We start from the raw sequence: 24,941 nt of genomic DNA, 5'->3' as shown, positions 1-24,941 counted from the left end.
TATGTGTGACAGTTAATCAAAGTTAAAAGTGAATTAATTAACTTTTAATGCCTTTTAATAACGTCGAGGTTAGTATGGTAACTAAAATCAAAGTAAAAGTTTTCACTTAATTAGTAATTGGGTACTTTAAAGTAATAATATTTAAATTTAAGTTGTTGACAAACGTAGGTTCGGCCACTCGCATCCTGCGTTCCCGTTCCATCTGGATTTTGAGCGCATCTCACTTCTGGTGCAATCTATTTTTCCGATACAACTTCTGTTTATTACGTTACGTATTCCCATTTTTTGCAGATGTCTAACTCGAGCATAGAATGTTCGGAAGTTAGCTAAAGCTGGCGTAGCCAGATCTGGGTTCAGTGTATATCAGCGTAAGTGGTTCAGCTGGATCCTAAGAAGATTCTAACGTGAAGGACATCTCTTTCAGGCAGGTCCGGGTTCCAGACGCATCTGGATCTTCGGCTTCTGATTACATTTGAGTTCAGGACAATATGTCTTTCCATAATGAAAACCGTCTCGACCTAAAATGTAATCAGAACCTTTGGATCCCATCATGTAACATACAGGACAGACGAAAAATAATTCAATTCTTCATAGCTGGAGCGGCAATGCAAGGTTACATCCAGATGGATAGGTTAAGTTAACTTTATTGCTTCCATTACTTCCATTACTTCCAACAATTGTGTAGTCGAGCGTTTTACCTTTAGCAGTCGGCGTACTATACAGAATGTATATTTATATATGAAGCTGGAGAAAAATTAAAAACAGATTTTGAGATACAAATTTTAAGCATTTGTTGTGTCGCTTCAGTTTGTTCATTAACACCATTGTTTTAGAGAGTTCAACTTAATTAGTAATTTCTTGAAGTTGAAGATACAGGAGCCCGATGTGCGCAGGCGCGCCGGTCCTCGAGCCCCGGCCGGCCGCTACCGATATTGATCTAATCATACACCCCGCGCCACTCCCTTCCCTCCCCCACCGGACTGACTAAGATGGCTGAACATCCCGAGAGTTAAATATTTTATCCGATCCGTCATAAGAATGAAGCTTGTAAGTAAGAACATATTACCCTATGACAAGAATCTTCTAATACTAAACACAAGTTATTCAATAAATCATACCGAATAATGCGGGTGCGGGTCTCTTTCAAACGATCACTACTTTGTCACCAGTATACTTTCTTTAAACTTAAATTATAATAATTATACAAATGACGTGTTCACTCCGTTGCTGTCCCGGAGGCTGTGCCGCACTCCCCGCAGGCCTGATTTACCTTCTCTAGCTGTGCCCGGGCGAGTGTCGCCGCCGCCACCACGCCCTAGCCATCCTAACGCCACCCCTGCGACACCCCCGCGCAACCCCTATGTCACCCCGCGTGCATAGACAATCGATATTCTCACCCCCGCGCCCTTTCAGTCTCTCCGTTGCCCAATATGTACTAACAGGGCGGGGCTTTTCTATATTTAACAAAAGCTGGTTTTTTTTTATAATTAAGATAAAAATGCAAACGAACCTGCTGCTGAACCAAATGCTGGCGGCTCGCGTCCCCTAATAATATAATTAACTTAACACTTTACGAAATGAAATTGGTGTGGGGCAAATGAAACGAGAACTTTTTAAAAAGAGCACAAGAAGAAAGAGAATAATGAAACATAAAATAACTTTATTATACGTTATTGATAAAACATTTATGAAACAAAGGTATGAAAAAGGTAAGAAACAATCAATAAAATAAAATAAAATAAAACCTTAACATACCTGTTGGTTTCGATGGCCGCAAAAGTTCTGCCAACGTCCAGGCTCGAACACCAGCTATGCACAGCACTCAGTACAACAATGTATACTTCACTATTAAGAGAGAAATAAATGAATACGTATTCACGGGCGAGGGTCCGGACGACAAGTGGCGGACATTGCCAGCGGACTTTCGCATCATTTCATCTCTTCTGCGCAGCCTCCGCCTCTGAATCACCCCATTCCACTGTCCTACTTCGATGTGCGACTGCGCGTAGAGACGGTAAAATTTGGCGAGCGGAAAATTTCCAACAATTGGAATCAATAACGCTCCGTGTCTAGCTGCACGGCGCCGACGCGGCCACCGGCGCCGCGCACCTCAATTTGCATGATATATTCCTAAGCTGGCGTCATGCTTTGCGTTGTTGCTTGTTGCCATATGTATTATATGTAGACAGCATTTAGTTATAATATACATATTTGAAACATATATGAGCGTTAATCGGATGACCATCCGATTTCAACGCAGTCATGAGCGATGCGCTGGACCGAAGTCGGTGGCAGCTAATCATTTACACTAGAACTAACCCTGACGCTGACTACGATCCTCTAGAGAGAGAGGTAATCGTCGGTGGCACAAAGATTAAGCACTTGCCTTGTAATCTGCAGGTTATAGATTCGCATCCATCCACGTACCTATGCGTTTTTCGATTTTTAATTAACAAACGTACGTACGTATGTACGTAAAGGAAAACATCGTAATATAACCTGCACATACCTGAGAAGAAATTCAAAGACGGGTGTGAAATCAACCAACTGGTACTGGAAGAGCGTGGTTGAGTGTGGTCTAGTCACTTCTAGCTTATGGTAGACTCCGACGCCCTCAGTGGGGACGTAACGTAATGACCTGATGATGATATCTAACCTATCTTGAGTTAAAATCTTACTTATCGATCGAGTCGACCAAAGATGTTGTTCATTTTGTACTTAATATTTTTTAGGGGTTTAAGGAATGAAACCTTCAGTGCAGTGCAAATGTTTCCTGGTAAGCGTAATTAGCTAGGTATTATTGTAAAATATGCATGCTGTATGTATGAATGTCTGTCCGATTGCTGTGAATGCACTGATTTCACAGAGAAGAGATAAGTGGTTCGTATCTTCTTTTCTGTACGCCCCTAATTTTTGAAACCCAGCAAATTTATTCGCTAAGCAATGTCATTGAGGTTCGTACACAAACACGCTTTTCAGATATTTTGTTATTTCGTCCCCAGTCGCTTGCTATCTGTTTATCAACATGGTCGTGAGTAAATTGCTGAGACTTCCAAGATGGATTCTTTTGTGTTCGTCCTCTTCGACTATGCCGTGCCAAAGGAGAATGTCTTTCACACTTTCATGTAGTTTAAATCTAGTCATACGTTTATAACTAGCCTGTGGCCATTCTTTACCCTTAGACCGTTGTACCGTACCGTAGACTAGATAAATTCAAAAGACCATCTTAGGTATAATATAAAGCAGTGGCATTAGTTGGTGCTAAATGATCCAATATATAGCATAACAACAAGTTTATTGTAGTCGAAGCATAGAAGAGAAAGTGACTAACTTAAAGTTACAATCATTTTGTGTCTCGTGAGTTATTCCGCTGTATTTGTAACCTGGTCAAATTAAATATTAAAGCTAGAATAATTCGCACAGAGCCGAAAGTTGGTTGGTGATAGGAATGACTGGAATATAACCATGGAATATACATGTGAACCATGCGAAACGCCTAGCGATTCCTTTACACATATTTGCCTCACCTTGAATATTTTTTTCAAAGGCCCCGAAAGTGAGATTTAGGCGTTTTTTGAGGGAATTTAAAGTTTGGGAAGGAGAGAAGGTGAATCTAGACTAGCTGGAAGAGCAGATAGACATAGAATAGGGTATATCGAAGAGAAGATGAGCAGAGAGAGCGGTTCAACGTGTGTAAGTGTAAGCGAGTTACCTAGGGTATTGATAACAACAAGTTCCTTTGACAGTGTTATCACATGCTTTTGTGTTGCCAAATGATTTGTATCCGGCACTCGCACTTCAACACCTACAATCGCAGTGTTAATTATTTTAAGAAAACTACTGGCTGAGCCGGCATCTGTACTTTTGTCATATATATATATATATATATATATATATATATATGACAATGATCAAAAGATAATGTGTTAGGGGTGACAACCCTTATCACTTAGAGCTATGAAAAATAGATAGTAGCCGATTCTCAGAGCTACTGAAAATACATATAAAATCTGTGAAGCTGTTTCAGGTTCAAGGAGTGAGTATGATACTAACATTGTGACACGAGATAATTTTATATATAGCAATAACATTTTCCGCCCTTGCTTGTGACCGCCACTTGAACGCCAGCTGAAGATTTTACAAATAAACATGTAATTTATGTTATATGTAAGTGGAAAATTATGAAGCTGCGGCGAATGTGAACATTTTCCATTAACATAATTGCTATTTGCATAAAAATAACATGAAATCGCGAGGCTAAATAAGACAAAGTATTTTTGTTATCCAAAACAAATAAGTAAATGAACATAAATATCAAGCATTTTATTAGACATGAACAGTTACAAAGACAGCACAGCAGCAGACTTATGTTGCAGTGTGGCGAGCGTAACATTATTTATTCACTAATACCCATTATAAATATATATAATAAATTGTGTGTTGTGTAACATTTCCTTTCGACTTTCCACAAATGAATTGAATCATAATCAACCTCATGTTTGGACAATGTAAACACTTTCTAGTATGTTGTTTATCTTTGAATATTTGCATAAAGGCCACAAGAACATCTGAAGCATACATAAGTAAATATAAACTTACTCTATGAAAGTCATAGAGGTTCATAAAGAGGCATGTTTATTTTAAACTTTGCGCGGACGAAGCGGCGGGTAAGAGCTGGTTAAAGTTTTAACTTTTAAGCGAACTTTCGTTGATAATATAAAATATAGTTTTTTTCACAATTATTTATTGAAGTAAGATGAATACATTGAATGTACACACACATACACACATAGACACATAATTAAGAAGAAGTTATATATTATATATACGGTAAGTAAATGCTGCCACTCCCAGTCCCGATGTATACATTGTCCCTCATCCCATCATCCCTCACATTCCAAAATACCCTTCAATTTACCATTCTAACTAATCCTCGACCGAAATTTCAATATTTAAAGTTCAAAACCTTAATTCTGAATTTAGTGCTACGATGTCAAAAAACGTGTATGCTTTAGATTCCAAATATTGACGTACATTTAGCACCAAGTTTTGAGTCAAAAGATTCCATCCTCTGGTGTACCATGTTTGCCTAAACCTACCGCTACATAATATGAATAGTCCACTTACACAATCAGTGCCTCTCGAATGGTAAACTTCTTTCCCTTTCCTGCACACATCTTCATCAAGCAATTAACATAAAATAATGAAAGTATAGGGGCCGCGGAGTTACAATACCGGATTGCCCTTACAAACATTGAGATACACAATACGAGTACGATATTTATTATGACATATACTTAATGCTAAGAATAACATATTGTGCCTTACGTACTGCCGCACTCAGAGTTGTTGCGGTGTAGACTTAGCGACACTAGTTATGTCACGCAGTGCGGCGGGACTTACAGTGCGCGTGCGCGTGCGCGTGCGCGACTCACTGATACTTGCGCACATTATTACAAACTACACATTTATAAACGTTTATTAAACTTGACTAATATAATTATGACATGAATGTGTTACTGCAGCCCAAACTTCTTTAAATTCTAACACCTTTTTACCTATTTGCTACATAGCAAAAGATCGGAATGTTTTGAGATGTTTTGTTGATTTCAAGCGTTTACCATGATTAACTTGGTATATAGGTATATGTTAAAATTTGCGCCAAACACAGTAACGATCTATATAAATAAAAACAAATTAAAATGTTTTAAATAGGTAAGGTAACAAATGGTCTGCGCACATTTTCCGAGCACGTGTACGTGCTCAAAACATACATAAGTAGTTAGTGCCAATGTCAGCATTGACCGGAGTTCGGGCTTTTGCAGTAACTTATTAATTATATTACAATATTATGCGGGATATAAGATACAAGTCCCTCTAAACAATAACTTACGATTACGAAGTAGTTATTACATTATTATTATTCCCAAAGTTACACTTCCTGAAAACTTCTGATAACTAAAATTGAGCAGACTGCTTACGTAATAGTTACAAATCTGTACATTAATTTAATAAAAGCTTAAACAACTATGTTGTATAGAAAAATAAACATTTATATGAGAAATAAAAATAATTTGTAATTGAAGTATATAAATTGTTAGAAAAATGTTGTATAATAATAGCTTAAAGCCTCACAGATACGAGAACTCAAGTAAGCGTAAGAAAGACTCGCTCCATGTCACTCAACTAACTTTAGGCTGGATACAGAGGAGGTGACCTACTACAGTAGTACAGTAGTACAGTAGTCACTGTGTGCGTTTACGCACTTGATAACAAATCTGTCATCTTATCTACACATCTACTTATCTACATCTACACGTCGTATAAACATCAAAAATTTATATTATTTTATAAGAGATATTTGGCAACATGTTTGCCGGCTAAAGATTGCTCTCAGCGTGAACCTCACACACAGCTGCACACGGCAACGAAAGCGGAGCGAAACGCGAAACTCTGGGTTTCATATTAAGGAGCGAAATATTTAGTTCAGTAATCAATTGTATTGTAGCACAAAATCCAAGCTAGGTTCCAGTGAGCGGCTGTGCGCTGGCGCAGCGCTCTCCACTACAAAACAACCGTTTTCTATACGTTAACATCCTTGTAGGATTACGATTCAGTCATCAGAGTGGTAAGTTAAAGCTTACTCACTATGATATCCCTTGTTGGTTCCTTTTGTTTACATTTTTTTTTGTAAATAATAAAATAACGTGTTCATCCAAACATACATACATACATAGATATTTCTACAAATAATATTGTACGAATGTTCAGCCCGTACAAATAATATATTCATAGTAGATATAAATAATTTCATTTATCATCTTGACATTGCGTACAGTTTGACGCAATTATCATTAACATTAAAAATGTACCATGTAGTTTAAACTCGTTTAGTAGCTTCTCTAAAGCGCAACAAACAATTTGACATAAGTAATTGTATCCATCCGAGGTGAAGTTGAAAGTTAAACTTGATTAGAAAACAATGCGTCGAGCTCCGGTACGAGAGCTGATAGTGAAAATCTTCATATACTTACTTACTAACATCAAATTGTATAATATTTACTTACTAATACTATTAATAATAATTAAGAAGAGCAATACACATTCATTGTGAAATACTTTGCTCAAAAGGAACTTAACTTATAATGAATACATATTTTATGTTATTCTGTAGCGCATTTGGTAAATTAGCATTTATTGTGGGAACCTGAGAATCACGTTCATTATGTTGGCGAAAGCAACGCAGAAGGTGCGCGCGGCAGGCGACATGTTGTCGTATTCATCCCTGAAAATATTAGTTTACTTAAGTACATAAAATAGTTTGTGAGAGTTGAGTTGAGTAGCTAGGTATATGTATAGGTAGGTAGGTAGGTACATAACATACGGAGCTTAGCTCAGCTCGCTGCTTGTACCCACCGCTCATTCTATCTGTACTCACAGTGAGGTAAATACTACGCTTTAGGTTAAGTTAGGTTAGATGGGGCTGATTACTCACCACACGTATGAAACAATCATGTGAGCGGTGTTTATGACGCCCGTATCATAATAGTAGAGCGCCTCTTGCAGCAAGGCGAACGGTATCAGGAACTGGTCCTCTGGCCTGTTGCAGGGCACATTCTCCAAGCTAAAACATAATGTTCATTCATTAAAATGATTGTTGAACATTTCACAAAAACGATATTTTAGGAAACACACAACATTGATACCATTGATAGAGTTTAAGTTGGAAATGTACCGAGTGAAAGAGGAAGCGGAGATCCTCGCCTCTTACCGAGTATATAGATATTTTAACATACAATAAATGTTTGACGACTGTAGCTGTTAGCTATACCTGGATATGTTGCGGAAACAATTTATGGCCGCATCGGTTTGACCTATACGTTGCAAACAGCATCCTCTAATGAAATCCAAGGTAGCGTCTCTGGTATTTCGCGACATACCGCTCGAAGAGCCATTGAACCGAAAGCTGTCTCTCGCCTCTTCTATTAGCTGTAATAAAACTTATTAAAGTTAGTTTAAAATAAGTTAATGATTGTATTAATTTAAGTTATATAAAATAAATTTACCCGAAGCATTCTTGTTGCTGGCACAGCGTCGTCAGCCTGAGCGGCCAATGTGTTCCATAGATATAGAGTTTCAATACAAGGGATCATCGTGCTGCTTCCTGGTATTCGAAAATATTGGACACCGGAGATAAGTTGCATTCCATCATATAGTGTACCCCCCATTACTCTCTTCAATAACTCAAGGCAACATCTGCAAACGTTTGTTTTGTTATTCGTTTTTATAAATATAATTTTATACTGACATTCGTAGTGTTTCCGGTTCGGACGACTGCCATTTTTTTGTTAAGAAATTAAAGTTAAAAAGTGGTGACTTACGCATTGGAGTACATAATTTCAGTGTGAAACATGCGGGCCAGCTTCTGCAAGGCCTCTGCTTTCAGTCGTCGGCGAATGCGGTAGCAGATGGCGAGGATTGCACTGTGCTCCCGCACCTCGCGCAGCCGGTCTGCATTCAGCAGCACACGATCTGGCCCAGCCGGCTGTTGCTGATGAAGAAACACATTTGTCAATCTACTTCTAATTCGTCTCATTTTACACGCAATCTATCCTGTCTTACCAAAGTATTACCACCTTTGAGGTATCCTTCCACATGCAACACCAAAGGATCGATGTATTGACTAATGTGTAACACCTACAATTTATTATACTTGTTTGTTATAAGTACCTGTTCGACGGAGTCGTCAACACCTTGCGGCTGCTCCTGATTGTCCGGAACATCCGGAATGTCCATAGCTTCCGGAACGTCCGGAACGACCGGAACGTCCGGAACGACCGGAACGTCCGGAACGTCAGGAACAGCCGGATCGTCTGTTTCACTGCGCGAAAACTGAAAAAATAAAGTTAAATTGTAGTCCCCCTATGTGTGTACAAATATACCAAAGGGTTGACCAATGAAACAGCTTCAAAACTGCATAAATATAAAACATACAGCTTCACCTAACATTTATTTTAAGGTAGGAACCGTCAAAACTTAAAACACTATGTGTCCGGGAACGTATGTATAGGATGGAATGTACTTACTTTATGTTCACCTTTGTCATCATCGGTATTATAGTAATTTAAACACGTAGCCCCCACTTCCTCCTCTGATTTGTCATGGTCATTGTTCGGTCGAGAATGGCTCTCGGTACATTGCGGAGTATTTGTGCGGCTTGTGGCACTCCACGGCCCGCGTGCGTCTTCCAAGGCCGGTGCGCGAGCCAACGGGCCCATTGCCTCGCCACCGACCTCTGTGCAGCTCGATGCATCCGGCAAGAATATGCACGGCTGCAAGACTTTCATGAGTTTAGGCAACAAGCGTTTCGGCGTGCTGCCAATGGTCCTTAGACCCTCACCGGCGATTCTGCTAAATGTTTGATGATTCTCGTAAGTTCTCCATACTTTTTTCTGATATTTGCGAACAGAATACCTACCAAAAAAGAAAAATATATTTAAAAAGTAATTAGATTTGGATTTCAATTTTTATTTAAAAATAAGAATTCTAACTCTCCGTGTTCACTCAGTGCTATTTTATAGAGTCATTTTCAAATGGCGTACATGTTTGTTTACATTCATAACAGCAGCAGCATATCGCTGTCGCTGTCGCTGTCGCTGCCGCACTAACTACCAACCAGCTGGACGCACTTATCTGATACCACCAATACATCGCACATTGTCTCATGAATGTATGTGTCGGAGGTCAAATGTTACTTCCTCTTCCCCATTACACCCTTTTCTCATAATCAAAGGATGGGCTTATTCTCTTTTTATGCGTCCTATTCGTCCGTCTAATAAAGGAAGGCAAAGCAACTAAAATATTTTAACTTGACGCAATTTTACGGACACCGGTAACATTACTACTAGTTTTACTTATTAATTGTTAGAAAGTGAAGGAACTTACATAAAACCCAATGCATCATCGCAAAATAATTTAATAGCATACAGCAAGCCCTCCTCGTTGTAGACATGTTGGAGGAGCTCGGCTGCATGCTCAAGTGTTACCTAGAGGATGTTAAGCTCGAGTTGCGCCTCCTCGTCGGAGTTGCACTCGAGCCGCTGGGATGAGGCGCGCTTACCAAACAAACAAACAACATTTTTAAACGACTTATCACATTATATGGAGAAATTAAAATAAAAAACTACATGTATTATAAACTTACGAGGGCTTCAACTTGCTCGCGGGACCTATGGAGTTGCTCCTTGAAAGTAGCAACCAGCTCCATGAAGAGCGGCAGCAAGTTCATCAAGTCCGTGTTGACAACAGGGACTACCGAGGGCCCGTTGTTGACCTGCAGGCCATCCGCGTGGCCATGCAGGCTTTGCCTCCTGGAGTAATAATGTTACAAACAACTTGTCATCAGGCTCAGGTTTCCGCTCACTTATCCCGCTACGGCTACGGACATGTTCTTATCCATTTCTTTATTTATTTTTAATTTGTTATTAACTTAATGATCATTTAGTAAAAAATACTGACTACAAATTTACCTAAATATTAATATATAATAATGATGTGTACAGCAACAGTAAGTTGACCGACCACACTTACGAGTACTGTTATAAATGTACAATGAAAAGAACTTACAAAGCGTTAAGTATCATGTAGATATTTTTAACATCATGGCTGAAGAAGGCCGCCAGCTCCTCCAACGCACACTCCAGCTCAAAGCTGTACAGCATGTCTCTGAAATACATAACTCAGTGAACACGAAAGCGAATACTACATAATGTTTATGCTAACTATATAAACACGATATTTTTGTTGTGGGACCTTCTACGAGTAGAGGTATCCATTAAATGCATATATATCCTCGTCATCAAATATATATGTATGGTTTTATTAATTACGTAACTACCCAGTAGGTGTCACTATAACATGCATCATGTGCACTTGAATGTGCCTGCCAGTTGTCTGACACTAGGTGGAAGTGGTGCAGATGCAGGATTCATGGAGACAATTTCCTCGGTGCGCCTCAGCTGCTTACACTAATTTGTTAACCTTCGAGTTAACTCATAGCTCATACTCATACCTAGAAAGTACTAAAAGTAAAAATCGACTTGCCTCCTGTCTATTGCGCCTGGAAGCCTACTCGGCAGGCTCTGCGACGCCTGTGGGCTCAGCGATCCCAGGGGATTCTGCGAGCTCTGAAAAGCAGGCAGCGTCTGCAGCCAATGTGATGTCTGTGACCCATGTGGGCCTTGCGAGTTCTGAGGGCCAGGCAGCGTCTGAAGCCAATTGATTATATGAGAACCATGTTGGCCCTGCGAGTTCTGATGGCCAGACAGCGTCTGCAGCAAATGTGATATCTGCGACCCATATGGGCCCTGCGAGCTCTGAGGGCCAGGCAGCGTCTCTGGCCAATCTATCATCTGTGAGCTCTGAGGGCCAGGCAGCGTCTCCGGCCAATTAATCTCTGACTCCTGCGGGTCCTGCGAGCTATGAGGGCCAGGCAGCGTCTCAGGCCACTGTGATATCTGCGACCCGTGGGGGCCTAGCGAGCTCCAAGGGCCAGGCAGCGTCTCCGGCCAATGTGGTATCTGCGACCCGTGGGGGTCCTGCGAGCTCCGAGGGCCAGGCACCGTCTCCGGCCGATGTGATATATGCGACCCCTGCGGACCCTGCGAGCTACGAGGACCAGGCAGCGTCTCCGGACAATGTGATATCTGCGACCTGTGGGGGCCTTGCGAGCTCCAAGGGCTAGGCAGCGTCTCCGGCCAACGTGGTATCTGCGACCCGTAGGGGCCCTGCGAGCTCCGAGGGCCAGGCACCGTCTCCGGCCAATGTGATGTCTGCGACCCGCGGGGGCCCTGCGAGCTCCGAGGGCCAGGCACCGTCTCCGACCAAAGTGATGTCTGCGACCCGCGGGGTCCCTGCGAGCTCCGAGGGCCAGGCGCCGTCTCCGGCCAAAGTGATGTCTGCGACCCGCGGGGACCCTGCGAGCTCCGAGGGCCAGTCACCGTCTCCGGCCAACGTGATGTCTGCGAGCTCCGAGGGCCAGTCACCGTCTCCGGCCAACGTGATGTCTGCGAGCTCCGAGGGCCAGTCACCGTCTCCGGCCAACGTGATGTCTGCGATCCCTGGGGGCCCTGCCAGCTCTGAGGCCCAGACAGCTTTTGCGAAGAATGCGATATCTTCGATCCCTGGGGGCCCTGCCATCTCTGAGAGCCAGGCAGCTTTTGCGACCAAGGTGATATATGCGATCCCTGGAGGCCATGCGCGCTCTGGGGACCAGGCAGCTTTTGCGACCAAGGTGATCTATCCGACGTCAAGGGGCTATACGATCTCTCGAGGTCAGGCGAAGACTCCGGCCAATATGATTTCTGCGACCTCCGGGAGCTATGCGACCTCTGAGGGCTCACGAACCTCTGGGGCTCTCGGCTCTTGGGTGCTGGGGGCGGTCGTTTCCTAATGGCGCCGCGCCCTACCTCCTGCGACGTCGGCGGCGGCGGAGGCGGCGGCGGCGGCGGCGGCGGCGGCGATTCACTACTGTCTCGACCCCCTCCCCCGGTTCGGCCATTGCCTCCGCCTAAGACACACAAAGAGTACAAGAGATAAATGTAGTCCTTAATGTTTTGTGTTCTTACCTCGCTAGTCAATACTAAAGTATAGTTTGCTTGGCCATTAAAGTGAGGTGGGTTCCAACTACTAGGATCGTCGTAAAAATTGCAACATCAAAAATTGATAAACAAATATTCGATCCTTAAGTGTTCTTGACAGTTGAAAAGTCGTAGTTAGGTAGCATAGTGTTTGTATTTAAGATTTATGAATAATTAGCTGTTCTCGTGTACCCAGGACCCAGGACCCAGGACCCAGGACCCAGGACCCAGGGGGCCATGAGGGACAGAGATATATTGAGTCATTCATTACTTGGTTTCAGTTTTTCCTTGTAAAAATAATGTTGCCAGCTCATGTTTAGCAACATAGTTTTTCCATGAAATCATTCATCCAATAAAATAATTAACTACAATTGTGTTTTCATTATAGTTGGCCTTACGTAACATTATCTTTAGCTTACCTTCACTTGTTAGCTTAACTCGTATTAATCTAAATTAAAAAAATATTTTGAAAGTTCCTAAAAAAAAGTAAATATTATTTAACTAAAGAAATGTATACTTTTTAAAGTACTACCTACACCGATATCTAAAAAAATTACGAGTATGATTTACTAAAAGAATTGCAAAAAACGTATATTCCCTAGAAAAACTAAAAACTACCTAAATATAGTGTCATTAAACCAAAGCGATGTCGTCATTATCATCATAACGTAAGAGTCAAGTAAATTCATTGGATGTATTCATCGGTATGTATGGATAGGATATCACTTAGAAATGTCAGCTTTCTTCCGATTCCAATCCTCACCATCAACCGCAACCGCAACCGCAACCATCAGCGCCTAAATGGCGAAAGTCAAGTAGACATAAAATACTATATGTCTTCATTTAACAATAAAATAGACTGTCACGAAGAGTAAATTGTTTTAGCTTTTACTTTTTAGCCGACTTCAATAAGAAGGAGGTTATCAATACCTCGATAGCATTTATTATATCTATCTATTATATATATATACATATTTTATTTCACAATAACCATCTTTTGTAAAATGAAAGCTTTGCTCGGTATTTTTTATTAATTGTGTTTTTTGGAAATTATATACGAATTACTAATAAAATGATGAAATATGAATAATATTTTTCGATCTTACCGATAGAAAAAGCTAAGTTTATGTTTAAGTTGATTATCGATAAAACACGAATAAAATGATATATATATATATATCATTTTTAGAAAATGAGAATTGCTCATTTAAAGACATAAGTTTTAAAGATATAAGATTATATTTGCCCTTTGAATTTATGAATTTATATCATTCTGTAAAATCGTTTAGCAGATATCGTAAGAATAAAATTAGGCGTGTCCGAAAAATGCAACAATTCGTAAAAAAAAAGCACAATTTTGGTTTCTTGACTTACGTAGGTCAAACTACATGACCTACATAAAGATGATGTGTCAACGAATTTTGGATTCTTAAATTTGCTACATAAATATCTTTGGTAGCATCCATGGATGTCTCAGAATAACCATGCTATTCTGAAGAAACATCGATTAACATGCATACGAATAACAAACAGCGTCGTAAGCTGACGGCGCTATTATATTATATTCAGTATAAATCCTTATTCAAAGAAATATATTTGTCGACTAGAGCATCAAGTTTAGATTGCATTAGTTCTTTGAACTATATAATTTTGAGCAATAGTTTAGAAGATATCGAAAGATTAAAAACTAAGCGCATCTTAAAAATGCGCTCGCGGCACCTCACACGCCTCGCCTGCACACAATTAAATGTAAGCAACAATATATTAGTTTTTTACTTTTTAATTAGTTTACCGATTTTGATAATTATTTCGTAGTTTGTAAGTTATCACGTAGGTCCATGAAAATTTGACAAAGTATATATAAAGAGTATTTAATTGATTTGGACGTACATTCATGATGTTCTCGTTTAGTGAAGTACTTGTTGAAGAACTAAATCTTATAACTTGGGAATGCATTTTAGTGTTTCGTAGTAATATCTATTTTATTTAATTTTTATTTATGTTCTTATTTCAGTAATATCTTCACAGTAATAACTTCTACAACAGATCTGTTGAACATATAAGAAGTTATCTGCTACGAGTATTACTGCTACATTTCTATATTACTTTTTGAATTTAAGTACAATATACATATTAAGTAAATAGGATAGTCCTTTGCTTTGTTTTTCTGATTTCCGTCGCATGTACAAAATAAATTAGTTATCAAACTTCAAATTCACTAAAAATCGAGTAATAAACAAAATTTTTAAGAAAATAAGAAAGCCAATTTAAAAAAAAATATTCGCAGACAAAAAAAAAATACTGAAAGAAAGAAAAGCAGCAGATACGCGCAAGATAATGCACATGCGCATTGCACTTCGCCCGGGTGAAGCTAACAAACGATAAGGGTCGATCGAGCGCCCCGAGATTAGCGGCGGCGGCGCGACGGCGCGGCGGCGCGGCGGCGCGGCGGCGCGGCGGCGCGGCGGCGCGGCGCAGACCTATAGCAGGGCGCGGTCAAAGGGCGCGGTCGTAGGGCGCGGTTACAGGGCGCACCCTGTACATGCGCCCTGCAGTTTATCGATTGCAGAGACGAGACTAGGAGCTTTCTAGACCGACGGTTCCGTTACCAACAGCGGTCTTACATATTTATTTCCAAGTGCTACGATTGTCTTGATAGCTTTGTCCTGTCTAGTCGTCAACTATTTTTACTTTTCAAGTAACTTGTTTCAGCAAAGCACAAAGATCTAAAAAGTTATATTTACAACCGTCACGCTTACTTATGTTCATCGAATTAAGATTAATAATGCTCTTAGTAAGCTTTTACATTATTATAACTATCATTTTTAGGGTTCCGTCCCACATAGGAAACAAACGGAACCCTTATAGGATCACTTTGTTGTTCGTCCGTCTGCCTGTCAATACCCTTTTTCTAAGGAACGCGTAAAGTTATCAAGGTGGAATTAATTAGATAATACAAAAAAAATTATATATATTAAGATAAATGTGATATGATTCACTTAGCTCTATATTTAGGTTAGTGATAAGCTACAAGTCCCTCACAATCCTAGGATGTCACAAGAACACACAACGCTATTTCATTAACCTTACCGCTTAGCAATTTACATGAAGTTAAATGTAACTCTATCTAGTAATCGCAACAAGGCTTTACAATGTTTACTGCATCAGATTGGCTATCGCTATCGCTACCAAAATTAAAATATAAGGAATACACGTGAATATATCAAATATTGTGTCGATAAAAGGTAAACATGCTTGCTTTTACGCAATGCTTGATATTTTAGCAAGCGCGGTCGATACTTCGCAAATAATGTTCAATTTCGCGCAACATTGTAGCGATGACTCATATCATATATACACGTCGCATAATGTATTCGTAGGCAACAAGGTACAATGTACAAGCAAAACAACAATCATAGAAATATAACTCGCACCATATATATGCAATGCACAATACAAATATTTATATATGTTATTTAGCACAGCTTCGACATCATTTACACGTAACATCCTAGGATTGTTATTACTTTTAAAATATATATATATATAAAATGTCTATGTTTATGTATATTAAGTTCATGATGCACCTATATTTGCTAACTTCGATGTCGGCGTGTGGTACTCACTATTCTGAACTTTTAATGTTTATTCTACGCTATAACTACGTACGTTTCTATAACTCGTTACAATGAAACATACAAGTCGAGTTAACTGAGGAACGTCTAGTCTGCTCCGCTCCGCTCCGTACATGGCGGCCATTATGTGGTGTGAAACAACGTTTACACTTTCTTGTTATTTCATGAAAATTACGTATCTACATGGAGTTATGTTGTACTATTAGACAAACTATCAGACATTTTCTCATACCTTTTTTTGGATTTTTAACGAGACAAACAATAATCAGTTCTTATGAAGGGAAGGGGTGATGAGGGGGTGGGGTGCGATCGGGGTGCGGGGTGGGATCGGGGCGTGGTGGCGCGCAGCCGCCGCGCTGCTGTACGCGCCGCTGTATGCGCCGCTGTACGCGCCGCTGTATGCGCCGCTGTACGCGCCGCTGTATGCGCCGCTGTACGCGCCGCCCCGATGACGATGTTGAACCGAACATTGAAACGTCATTTTTATTGTTAAAAGTTTTAATTGATCTTATTTCTTATTTTTGTATATTTTTATAGACAACACTTGCTATAGGAATTATGTTTATATAAATCTATATATAATAATATTATATACAAAACCACTTACAAATTTTATATAAGTAATTATTACAATTTCCTTAGAAAACCATTAAAATAGAAATCTATTTCAAATTAACAAATTAAAAATAAACAAATTGCTTATATTATTTTATAAACACACTTAATTAAATAATTAATTGACACATACACCACCACTACGCACCACCACGCACCACTACGCACCACCACGCACCACCACGCACCACCACTACACAACACTACACAACACTGAGAACTTTATCAAGTCACACAAATCTTATTTATGAACACCAATCACTCATTAAATATATTAAAAATTGGAACACTTCACATTATGTCACATCTCTTCTTTTGTTCACGTTCCTTTGCTAAGGCACTTTAAAGAAGCGGCCACAGAAAGACGTATATCTTTTTGCAATTACTTACCTGGTTTTGAGATATCCGGATGCTCCGAGTCGTTTTTCTCCATCCCGTGGGCCAAGAGAGCGATGGACAAAGAAACAATAAGAAAGCTCAAGCAACCGGCGCGGCGAAAGCTCTCTCTACTACGCGAACAAAAGCACTGGACCAAGCGATAAGGGCGAGGCACCAGCGGCGGATGCGGGGGCGGGGGCGGGAGCGGAGGCGGCTGCTGCAAGCGTCCCAAGTTCTGAGCATGCGCCATGCGTTCACATCTTCGATCAGGTCAGTTTAAAACATACTCTCTGTTTTATGTGAAAAAGGTCGAATATTGCAGGTGTAAACTTATTGAGCCCACATTTATCCGCAATGCGGCATGTTCTCCCCGTGACCACGTGAGGTGCGCACTTCTACTGCGCGGAACTATTGATCGAATCTATAACTAATCTACTAACATAACTCTTCTAGATTCTTCGCTCAAATAAAACACAATTATAAGTGAGCGTACTGTCTCTGTGCGTGTGTGTGTGTGTATCACATCACAATCCGCATTACTTCGGCACTGTTTGCCGCTTAGTTAGTTACTGACTATTTTGTTAGATGGCGCTGTACGAAAATTAAAGAACTCGCATGTGACCCCGTACCATTATATATACTCTTTGCCCTGTACCCCGTATTCTGACTTGTGTCAAGGTACACACATGCTTCAAGTGTGTCAGAATATCTGGGATACAAAAGTCAAGGCGCAGTACCCACACAACTTTATGTACCATAAGCCATCAAGTGTGAACATGCCACATTCCACTTGTTGGGTAAATTTTGCCTCTATCTCATTGTCGTTTGCGACATCTTAAAAAGCAGCAAGCTTTTGGCAGGAAACGTTGATGCCGGATTTGTATTATAGAGGACAGACAGACTACATGTAATTTAACTTGGATTCCTCTCACACAAGAAATTCATGCGTAACTTTGGCTTAGTGAGGGAGAAGGAAGACGCTTAGGCGCCTTGTCATGTGCTGCCATCTAGCAGATGGCGTTACAAATCCGCTCCAAGCAGTTAATTCTTTTTAATACAATAGTAACTCTGTCCTTTTTTCATGCCAAAAGTACCGAACCGATTTAAATGAAATTTGGTACACAAGAAGTCTAGAGCCAGAGAAATGACATAGGCTACTTTTTTGTGCGCAAAAAAGTGTTGTAGGGGTTGGAAAGGAGGGATGGAAAATTGTATGGGAACATCGTCATTTTTACCGTTGGAAGCTTGAGACTTATTTTTTGGCTATTAATTTGATGTAAATGATTATGTTTTAGAATATTCGTACAAAATAACTATGCAGAATAGGGAATGAAAGTTTTTATGAGAATATGTAAAGTAAATCTTTACATATTTTATTATTTTAATTCATTAAAAATGTCACCCGAAGACAGAATTTGACGCGATCGAAGTCGCCGTTATTGCAGTAGTATAGTATGCATTAAACAATGATACAACACACATTTCTAATCACATTTATTTCAGACAAAATAGTATATTGAAGTATACATATTATAATATATTACGATAATTGTAGAATTCCTCGATTGATATCGGAAAATGTCTTTATGTGACGTCACATCACGTCACCTCACTGACGAGGTGACCCTCACGTCACCTGACATTGCATCAGACATCGCATCAAGTATACAAGAATGATGAAGTGGCGACATCAACATTAAATACGTTTAAAGTGAGATTACATTTATAATACTTATGTAAGTTAACAATAATCTACTAAGTCATTACGAATTTTACAAAAACAATAAGGTTTCAAAGTCTGCACCGCCTTTGCCTTTGCTTTTGCCTTTGCCTTCGCCTTGCACATACACAATACATCAAAATTCCTTATAAATGGTATTCACTTTACGATTGATTTGAAATTGTCCTTCATACCACAGAGTAGTGCAGAGCCAAGCCCCGTTCCTTTCTTTGACATAAGTCGATGACGTCATACCTATTGTATAATTTGCTTACATCTACACTTTTATATATAAACATCATATATATATATTTATATATATATATATATATATTAAGTAAATACAGTAAATGTATCGAAAGTAACTACACTACATTTGTTAAAGACGTAATAATGTTATATTATTAAGTAAAGTATATAATAAGTTCATTAGAAACATATGTCCAATAAAAATAGAGCCAACAGATGTGGCTATGTAAGTTACATAAGTAGTAGTTACTTACTTACTTACTTTCATTATAGATAAATAATGCATAGTACAAGTAATGGTCGGATTTAAAAAAGTTTATCAAAAGTCACATCACTCTCCTACTGAGCTTTATTTATAATAAAATATGAAATAAAATACAAGTTAAATTATATTAATTGATTTTAAATAATATTACAAAAATCAGTAGAAATTATAACATATATAATAGCCAGTTCAAATCCTAAATCAAATATTAGAAAATTTTATAAATAAATGTATAAGCTTATATATAAGCTCTCAATTAGCTCTCATTTATCTACCCTTTCCGGGATTGAGATAGCGATCGCTATCTGCTTTGAGCCGGATTACCTTCTATTTCTAATTACCCCGCGTCACTTGTCTTCCACACCCTTCTTCTTACAAAATGCCACATCAAAATGCAACACTAACTCTTTCAATACATAAATAAATAAATATATATATATATCACAATATAAATCCCGACACATTTACAAAATATTCGATAGAAGAAGATGATGAAAAGAATAAATACGAAAACATTGATCATTTCCAGAGATGATGATCTCCGAGAGGCTGAGATCACATAATATATTAGTCAAATAACTTCTTACATCTAAACACCAATATCCTAAACACATACTTTCTTCTAAACATTCAGTTATTGAAGGAGGTGCACACAAATAACAGAGGATATACGCATACCATTACAAGGATATGGAACTGATGTCGAGGAGTGGCTCTTCCTTAACTACTTGCTTCACTTCCGGCTTCTCCTTGGCCTTGGTGAGTACATTCGAGTACATGTTGTATAGAGTGCGCATCTCAGCAGACTTCCGGTAGAAATGTCTCCTGTCAACCAACATACATACATACATATATACATTATTGCTATCTGCTACATATCCACATTCCTACATAGTGGTGGGAAACAGCTAGTCTAGCTACAAATATAAGAGGCCTGGCAGATTTCAGAAGTAGGCGCTTACTTAGCGTTCCTCATGAGGCGGTTCGCGCGCTTCTCGCGGCCCAGCTTCTGGAAGCACACCGCAGACTCCAACATCGCGTACGGAGTCAGATAATAGTTGTGATTTTGAGGTATGTTCAGAAATGACCTGCAAATTAAATAGTATTACATTTTATCATTTTAAAGTTAAAATTAGTGTTTGTCATATAAGCAGCACATGAGCAGGGTGCGGGGAGAGTGAGGAGAGTGGTAACTACTTACTTGGTAACTTTAGAGAGAGACCTGATGGCGGCGCGCGGGGAGTCGATCGCGGAGAGACAGCAGCCGCTGATGTAGTCCAGGTACGCCCGGTACTCCTTGTAGTCTTCGTCGGTGGGAGAGCCCTTGTTGCACTCCTCGTTGATGTTCACCTTATCCACCTCCTACATTACAACATGGCACATTACATTTGATAATAAACTTTTTACTTCATTCAAATTTAAAAAAAGTTAGTTAGTGGATCTAAGTGAAGATTTCTTTGATTCCTAGTACAAAACAGCTAAACGGAAATTAATGATATTTCTTACAATGCTGTATATTATATAATATTACATAATTATATCACCGTGAAAACAAAGTTTACAACAGTAGTTGTAACAACAAAGAAACAATCTGTCGGTATTTTCACTCAATTAGATAAATAAATGTATTAGTAATACATACTTGTAGCAAGTACTTGGTGATTCTGTTGTCGGGTGCGAGCGCGGCGACGGCGTTGCCGAGTGCGAGCAGCTCCACCAGGGGCAGCAGCAGCTTGGCTCCGTACACCTCGTAGCACCTGAACACGCCCAGCCGGCGCTGCTTTTCCTCCGTCGGCCACAGCGACAGACGTCGCGTGAACATGGTCGCCGTGCTGACAACATACGTACACATCACATCTCCTATACGTAGGTATATTATTTTAAATATTTCTTTAAATGTATCTTATTAAACAATATAATGTTGGTCTTTCTGACATTATCGTATTTACGTATTATGGTTACCCATTGATCCATTTGAGCTCCTTAGGGCAAAATTTGCGCAGAGCCTTAATTTCGTCAGAATCGTTGTCCGCGTAGCGGTAGACGGCGGTGGCGAGCGCGCACCGGTTACGCAGCGGCTGCAGCCTGTGCCTGGCGAGGTACGTCCACGCGTTCCTCGGCCCCGCCTGACCAATAATGATGAGTTAACTCTTGTTGCATCACATGCAATATTTGGCAAAGAGAGAGGTTTATCAGAGACTCACGTGGAACAAATCGACAATCTCGAACATGCGGCGCGAGAGAGTGCTGATGATGGCGTTGAATGTGTTTAGAATCTGTTGCAGCTTTTCGAGGTAGTGAAGGTAGGTATCTTTTTCATCGAACATTTTGTAAAGAACTATATCGGAGGATTTCCTGGTAAAAATACTACGAGTTAAAATTCATTCTGCCATGAAATATATGTATTATTTATAATTTTCGATTTTTAATAAGACCAAATAAATCTATTGAATTGTTGTACGAGGGTGAATGCAATGTTCCTGCAGGTATGTATTTGTTCATCGTAGCTTACCTATGACTAAGATAGCAATGGTTAATTTTAACCGATGCCTGCAGGAATCTGGCGAGTTCCGTGCTATCGACGAGGAACTCGGCAGCCTGCACGAGCTCGGACTAGGCTTCGTTGATGATGTCATCCGCCCTCATGTCGCTCATCGAACCGAAATCAATCTGCTCAACATATAATATTACCTACGCGTTACTTACTGTCTGTCTGTCGTATATTCTTTTTTATTATTGTAAAAGCAAAAACATTTACCAGCAACAAACAAACTGTCGCTCAAAATTAAAAGCTGGCAGAAAAATTGGCAGCAATTGGAACTATATTATAATTATTTGTTTTATAATGAATCGAGGAACATTAGAGATGGTATGTGGTCCGCATGTGTAGTTACCGATTCGTAGAGGTCGACGAGGGCCAGCAGCCGGCATTGCTGGTAGTATGTGGAGCGCACGCCACGCATAGTGGCACGCAGCAATTGTACCTGGTCGAGTCGGGCCGGGATCACGGGCGGGTTATACTCCTGCTGCGTGCGCGACGGCGGGTGGCACTTCCCACTTCGTGCCCTTTACATAACATAATAACACATTACACACTGTACTCTATCCTCCTCCTCCTCCTCCATCGCTCGTCACGTCCTCCTCTTAGAGGGGATCTCAGCCTACCGGAGTTCGAAATGTACTCTCGCTGGTTGAGTGCGGATTACTTGCATGGTTAACTCAACTCAATGCTCGTTAACTATATGTTAATTTAGTTTATAATTCTTGATGGTATTAAATCCTCAAGACCAACTAAGTGTGTACTTCCATCGCGTTCCAGTGCCCAGTCCAGAAAGGGGTAAAATATATAAAATATAATTAGTCTTTCAGGTTCGTGGGTGTAAATAAATTCTAGCTTAATCTTCTGTAACCTGCAAGCTGCTGGTAGCTTGCAATAATGTAAGAATGTTTTGTGTTTTTATGATAGACAGACCAGATGTCCATGAGTTGTATGGCGCACGGCAGGTCGATGGTGAAGAAGGCAGCGAGCCCCTTGCGGCTCTGGTCCAGTGACACGACGTGCTCCATTTCGCACCTGATCACATAAAATTATATTACTAACATATATTTACATACATGTTGAATTTGGTTGGTCTCTGTGTGTCCCAGTAGGTAAACATTTACAGTTAGTTTAATTATAGGAAAACAAAGAAAGCGCGGCAAGTGGGTCAACAATATATATTTCTTTAAGTTGCTAGTTAGTTATGTTCTAACATGTACTTCATTGGATGGATTTCCATATGATGCGTTGTTTAAACACAATTTGTAGCAACACAAGTATATTTATGCTACGTAACCTCCGTCAGCCGCGTCGCTCCTCTTTCTCCCTATCTCTCTCTCATCAGATGAACTAAGGAGAATTTCACGTGAAGCTGACAGTTAAAAAAGTCACATTTTTGTTCATATATTTTTATAATATAACAAAAAAGCAAGCGGCGAATTGTATTCAATAAAAAAGTTTGATTGCGTATTTAGAGAACAATAAAATACACGGCATGCAATCGTGCAATAAGGTGGCAGGTTTCGGGCACGCGTCGCCCACGCCATAACATGCATTTGGGTCTTTGTCTACAACTTTCGAGAAGAGCAAGATTAATTTTGATTATTTGTTTATTTTAATTCACAATAACCTTAAATTTATTAGTTATAAATTATTTAAATATTAAAGTGAAGATTAAATCAGTAGGAGACAAAAGAACATTCGTTAGGCTTAGTGCGCGTGCGCTGTGACCTCACATCGCCCGGGGCTCCTGGGGCATGCGCCTTGCAGCTCAGCTCGGCTTCAGTGTCGAGCCGCAACGCGCATGCTCCACTTTAATCGATTACCCTTTGGCCCGCTCCTCAGCCATTTTGTTTTAATATTATTACACCCGCCATTTTAAACAGGAAACAATTAAAAACTCAGTAAGAATAAACGCACAGAATAAAAACAGAGTACTTAGTAGTAGCAGCATTTGTAATTGATCAAACGTACACACATAGCCAGAAAATGCACACGTATCATATATAACATTGCTGCAAACCAAACTTTTCTAAGCGTACATTATATAAATTAACACAATAAATCAAATAGCGCTTATATATACTTTATATATATACTATATATACTTTAAACATTCAACATTATAATATAGCTAAATCATTGCAAATCATCAATATATATATGTATATATATTAGTTTAGCGGACTAAATATAATCTTACGTGTGTATCGTGGGTGGCTTTTCAGTATTCGGCATTTTTGAATCGGTTTTCTTACATCAGTACACACAAGCACAACAAAGTATTTTATAGATATAAATATATCTAGAAGTGTATTAAGCACGCGTCCGTCCTGAGCAGAAACCTTACTAGAACTGCGGCTGTGCGGCATCGGGGGGCGGCGGCTGAGCCCAATCCCGCGGTAAACGCATGCGCGCCGCCGCCGCCGCCGCCGCCGCCGCCGCTGCTGCGATTCTGCTGCTGCTGGACGACATCGATTTTCTTACACCCACATTCCTCAAACAAGGAACAATCTGTAACAACGCCATTTTGCTTTGGAAAAAATTTATTACTATGTTAAGGTCGCGAAAGTCATAAACCGTTTCATTAGTCGTTCTGATGCCTAATCTAATGACCGTCTTAAACATGTCGTGTACGAAAATCAATATTCTCCTCCTAAAAATAATTGCTTTTCACTTTAGTACAAAGTGTTGCAATTTAATTTGATACATACAAACACATTTGCAATTTAAACTTCATGTTATAACATACGTGACATTTTTTGGGGTATTCGAAATTACGAAAGTGGCAACACTCAACTGCACAGCTGCCGCTCCCTCGTTGATCAAACTACGACGCTGTCAATATGACATTTTCTCCGTCTCCGTCACCGGATCATTGTGGAATTAAAAGCTAATGTGG

At 39.8% G+C, this 24,941-nt stretch overlaps 5 protein-coding genes across 8 annotated transcripts in view; all 5 read right to left on the bottom strand.

The window, feature by feature from the left end:
- The window catches only part of LOC106126472 (uncharacterized), an 18,962-nt gene extending 16,866 nt beyond the window's left edge, over nt 1-2,096 (bottom strand). Inside the window, exon 1 of one of the 2 annotated variants that reach the window (XM_013324158.1) lies at nt 1,756-2,096. The gene's annotated coding sequence lies outside the window, so the exon portion shown is untranslated. Of the gene's footprint in view, nt 1-1,118; nt 1,243-1,755 lie in introns of those variants that run through there. The other variant, XM_013324159.1, reaches the window with a different exon arrangement.
- Nucleotides 2,097-6,777: 4,681 nt separating this feature from the next.
- Nucleotides 6,778-10,039, bottom strand: LOC106126365 (uncharacterized). The gene is made up of 8 exons (XM_013323988.1): nt 9,946-10,039; nt 9,087-9,474; nt 8,731-8,892; nt 8,382-8,551; nt 8,067-8,256; nt 7,832-7,989; nt 7,496-7,624; nt 6,778-7,285 (listed from the first exon to the last, which is right to left on the bottom strand). Coding segments are annotated over exons 1-8 (1,290 nt in total). The 5' UTR covers nt 9,948-10,039; the 3' UTR covers nt 6,778-7,194.
- LOC106126363 (collagen alpha-1(I) chain-like) lies at nt 10,023-17,669 on the bottom strand. Of its 2 annotated transcripts, XM_013323985.1 has the most exons (6): nt 17,279-17,669; nt 12,109-12,568; nt 11,104-12,063; nt 10,627-10,725; nt 10,205-10,370; nt 10,023-10,115 (listed from the first exon to the last, which is right to left on the bottom strand). In XM_013323985.1, the coding sequence occupies exons 1-6, from the start codon at nt 17,514-17,516 to the stop codon at nt 10,047-10,049; spliced, it is 1,992 nt and encodes a 663-aa protein (XP_013179439.1). In that variant the 5' UTR covers nt 17,517-17,669; the 3' UTR covers nt 10,023-10,046. The 2 variants fall into 2 exon arrangements, with proteins under 2 accessions (XP_013179439.1, XP_013179438.1); XM_013323984.1 differs by having other exon boundaries at nt 11,104-12,568.
- A 1,669-nt stretch (nt 17,670-19,338) lies between these two features.
- LOC106126366 (tetratricopeptide repeat protein 39A-like) lies at nt 19,339-22,108 on the bottom strand. Its single transcript, XM_013323989.1, has 7 exons — nt 22,013-22,108; nt 21,705-21,855; nt 21,463-21,626; nt 21,143-21,332; nt 20,702-20,862; nt 20,463-20,588; nt 19,339-20,325 (listed from the first exon to the last, which is right to left on the bottom strand). The coding sequence occupies exons 2-7, from the start codon at nt 21,825-21,827 to the stop codon at nt 20,181-20,183; spliced, it is 909 nt and encodes a 302-aa protein (XP_013179443.1). The 5' UTR covers nt 21,828-21,855; nt 22,013-22,108; the 3' UTR covers nt 19,339-20,180.
- Nucleotides 22,031-24,913, bottom strand: LOC106126367 (uncharacterized). 2 transcript variants are annotated; one of them, XM_013323991.1, is made up of 5 exons: nt 24,840-24,913; nt 24,390-24,553; nt 22,973-23,074; nt 22,395-22,566; nt 22,080-22,170 (listed from the first exon to the last, which is right to left on the bottom strand). In XM_013323991.1, the coding sequence occupies exons 3-5, from the start codon at nt 23,065-23,067 to the stop codon at nt 22,114-22,116; spliced, it is 324 nt and encodes a 107-aa protein (XP_013179445.1). In that variant the 5' UTR covers nt 23,068-23,074; nt 24,390-24,553; nt 24,840-24,913; the 3' UTR covers nt 22,080-22,113. The 2 variants fall into 2 exon arrangements, with proteins under 2 accessions (XP_013179444.1, XP_013179445.1); XM_013323990.1 differs by lacking the exons at nt 24,390-24,553; nt 24,840-24,913 and adding an exon at nt 24,243-24,383 and having other exon boundaries at nt 22,031-22,170.
- Between the last annotated feature and the right edge of the window lie 28 nt (nt 24,914-24,941).

Source organism: Papilio xuthus, unplaced genomic scaffold (genome assembly GCF_000836235.2).
Source record: "Papilio xuthus unplaced genomic scaffold, Pxut_1.1 DF825017.1, whole genome shotgun sequence".
NCBI lineage: Eukaryota > Metazoa > Arthropoda > Insecta > Lepidoptera > Papilionidae > Papilio > Papilio xuthus.
Note: the sequence above shows the minus strand (reverse complement) of the source record. Positions and strands in the feature narration are given on the sequence as shown.

What these genes read in the sequence shown, in the direction of transcription:
- LOC106126366 (XM_013323989.1), bottom strand. Translation starts at nt 21,827, where the DNA reads ATGTTCGATGAAAAAGATACCTACCTTCACTACCTCGAAAAGCTGCAA. An exon ending in AGATTGTCGATTTGTTCCAC is followed by an intron (nt 21,627 to 21,704) that starts GTGAGTCTCTGA and finishes ATTATTGGTCAG; the next exon opens with GCGGGGCCGAGGAACGCGTG. An exon ending in TCTCTCTCTAAAGTTACCAA is followed by an intron (nt 20,589 to 20,701) that starts GTAAGTAGTTAC and finishes TTTAATTTGCAG; the next exon opens with GTCATTTCTGAACATACCTC.
- LOC106126363 (XM_013323984.1), bottom strand. Translation starts at nt 17,516, where the DNA reads ATGGCGCATGCTCAGAACTTGGGACGCTTGCAGCAGCCGCCTCCGCTC. An exon ending in CCAGGCGCAATAGACAGGAG is followed by an intron (nt 10,726 to 11,103) that starts GCAAGTCGATTT and finishes TATGTATTTCAG; the next exon opens with AGACATGCTGTACAGCTTTG. An exon ending in TACATGATACTTAACGCTTT is followed by an intron (nt 10,371 to 10,626) that starts GTAAGTTCTTTT and finishes TTATTACTCCAG; the next exon opens with GAGGCAAAGCCTGCATGGCC.
- LOC106126365 (XM_013323988.1), bottom strand. An exon ending in GAAATTATGTACTCCAATGC is followed by an intron (nt 8,257 to 8,381) that starts GTAAGTCACCAC and finishes AAACGTTTGCAG; the next exon opens with ATGTTGCCTTGAGTTATTGA. An exon ending in ATGATTGTTTCATACGTGTG is followed by an intron (nt 7,286 to 7,495) that starts GTGAGTAATCAG and finishes TAATATTTTCAG; the next exon opens with GGATGAATACGACAACATGT.
- LOC106126367 (XM_013323990.1), bottom strand. Translation starts at nt 24,277, where the DNA reads ATGCCGAATACTGAAAAGCCACCCACGATACACAC. An exon ending in ATACAACTCATGGACATCTG is followed by an intron (nt 22,567 to 22,972) that starts GTCTGTCTATCA and finishes TGTTATGTAAAG; the next exon opens with GGCACGAAGTGGGAAGTGCC. An exon ending in TCGTCGACCTCTACGAATCG is followed by an intron (nt 22,171 to 22,394) that starts GTAACTACACAT and finishes TATGTTGAGCAG; the next exon opens with ATTGATTTCGGTTCGATGAG.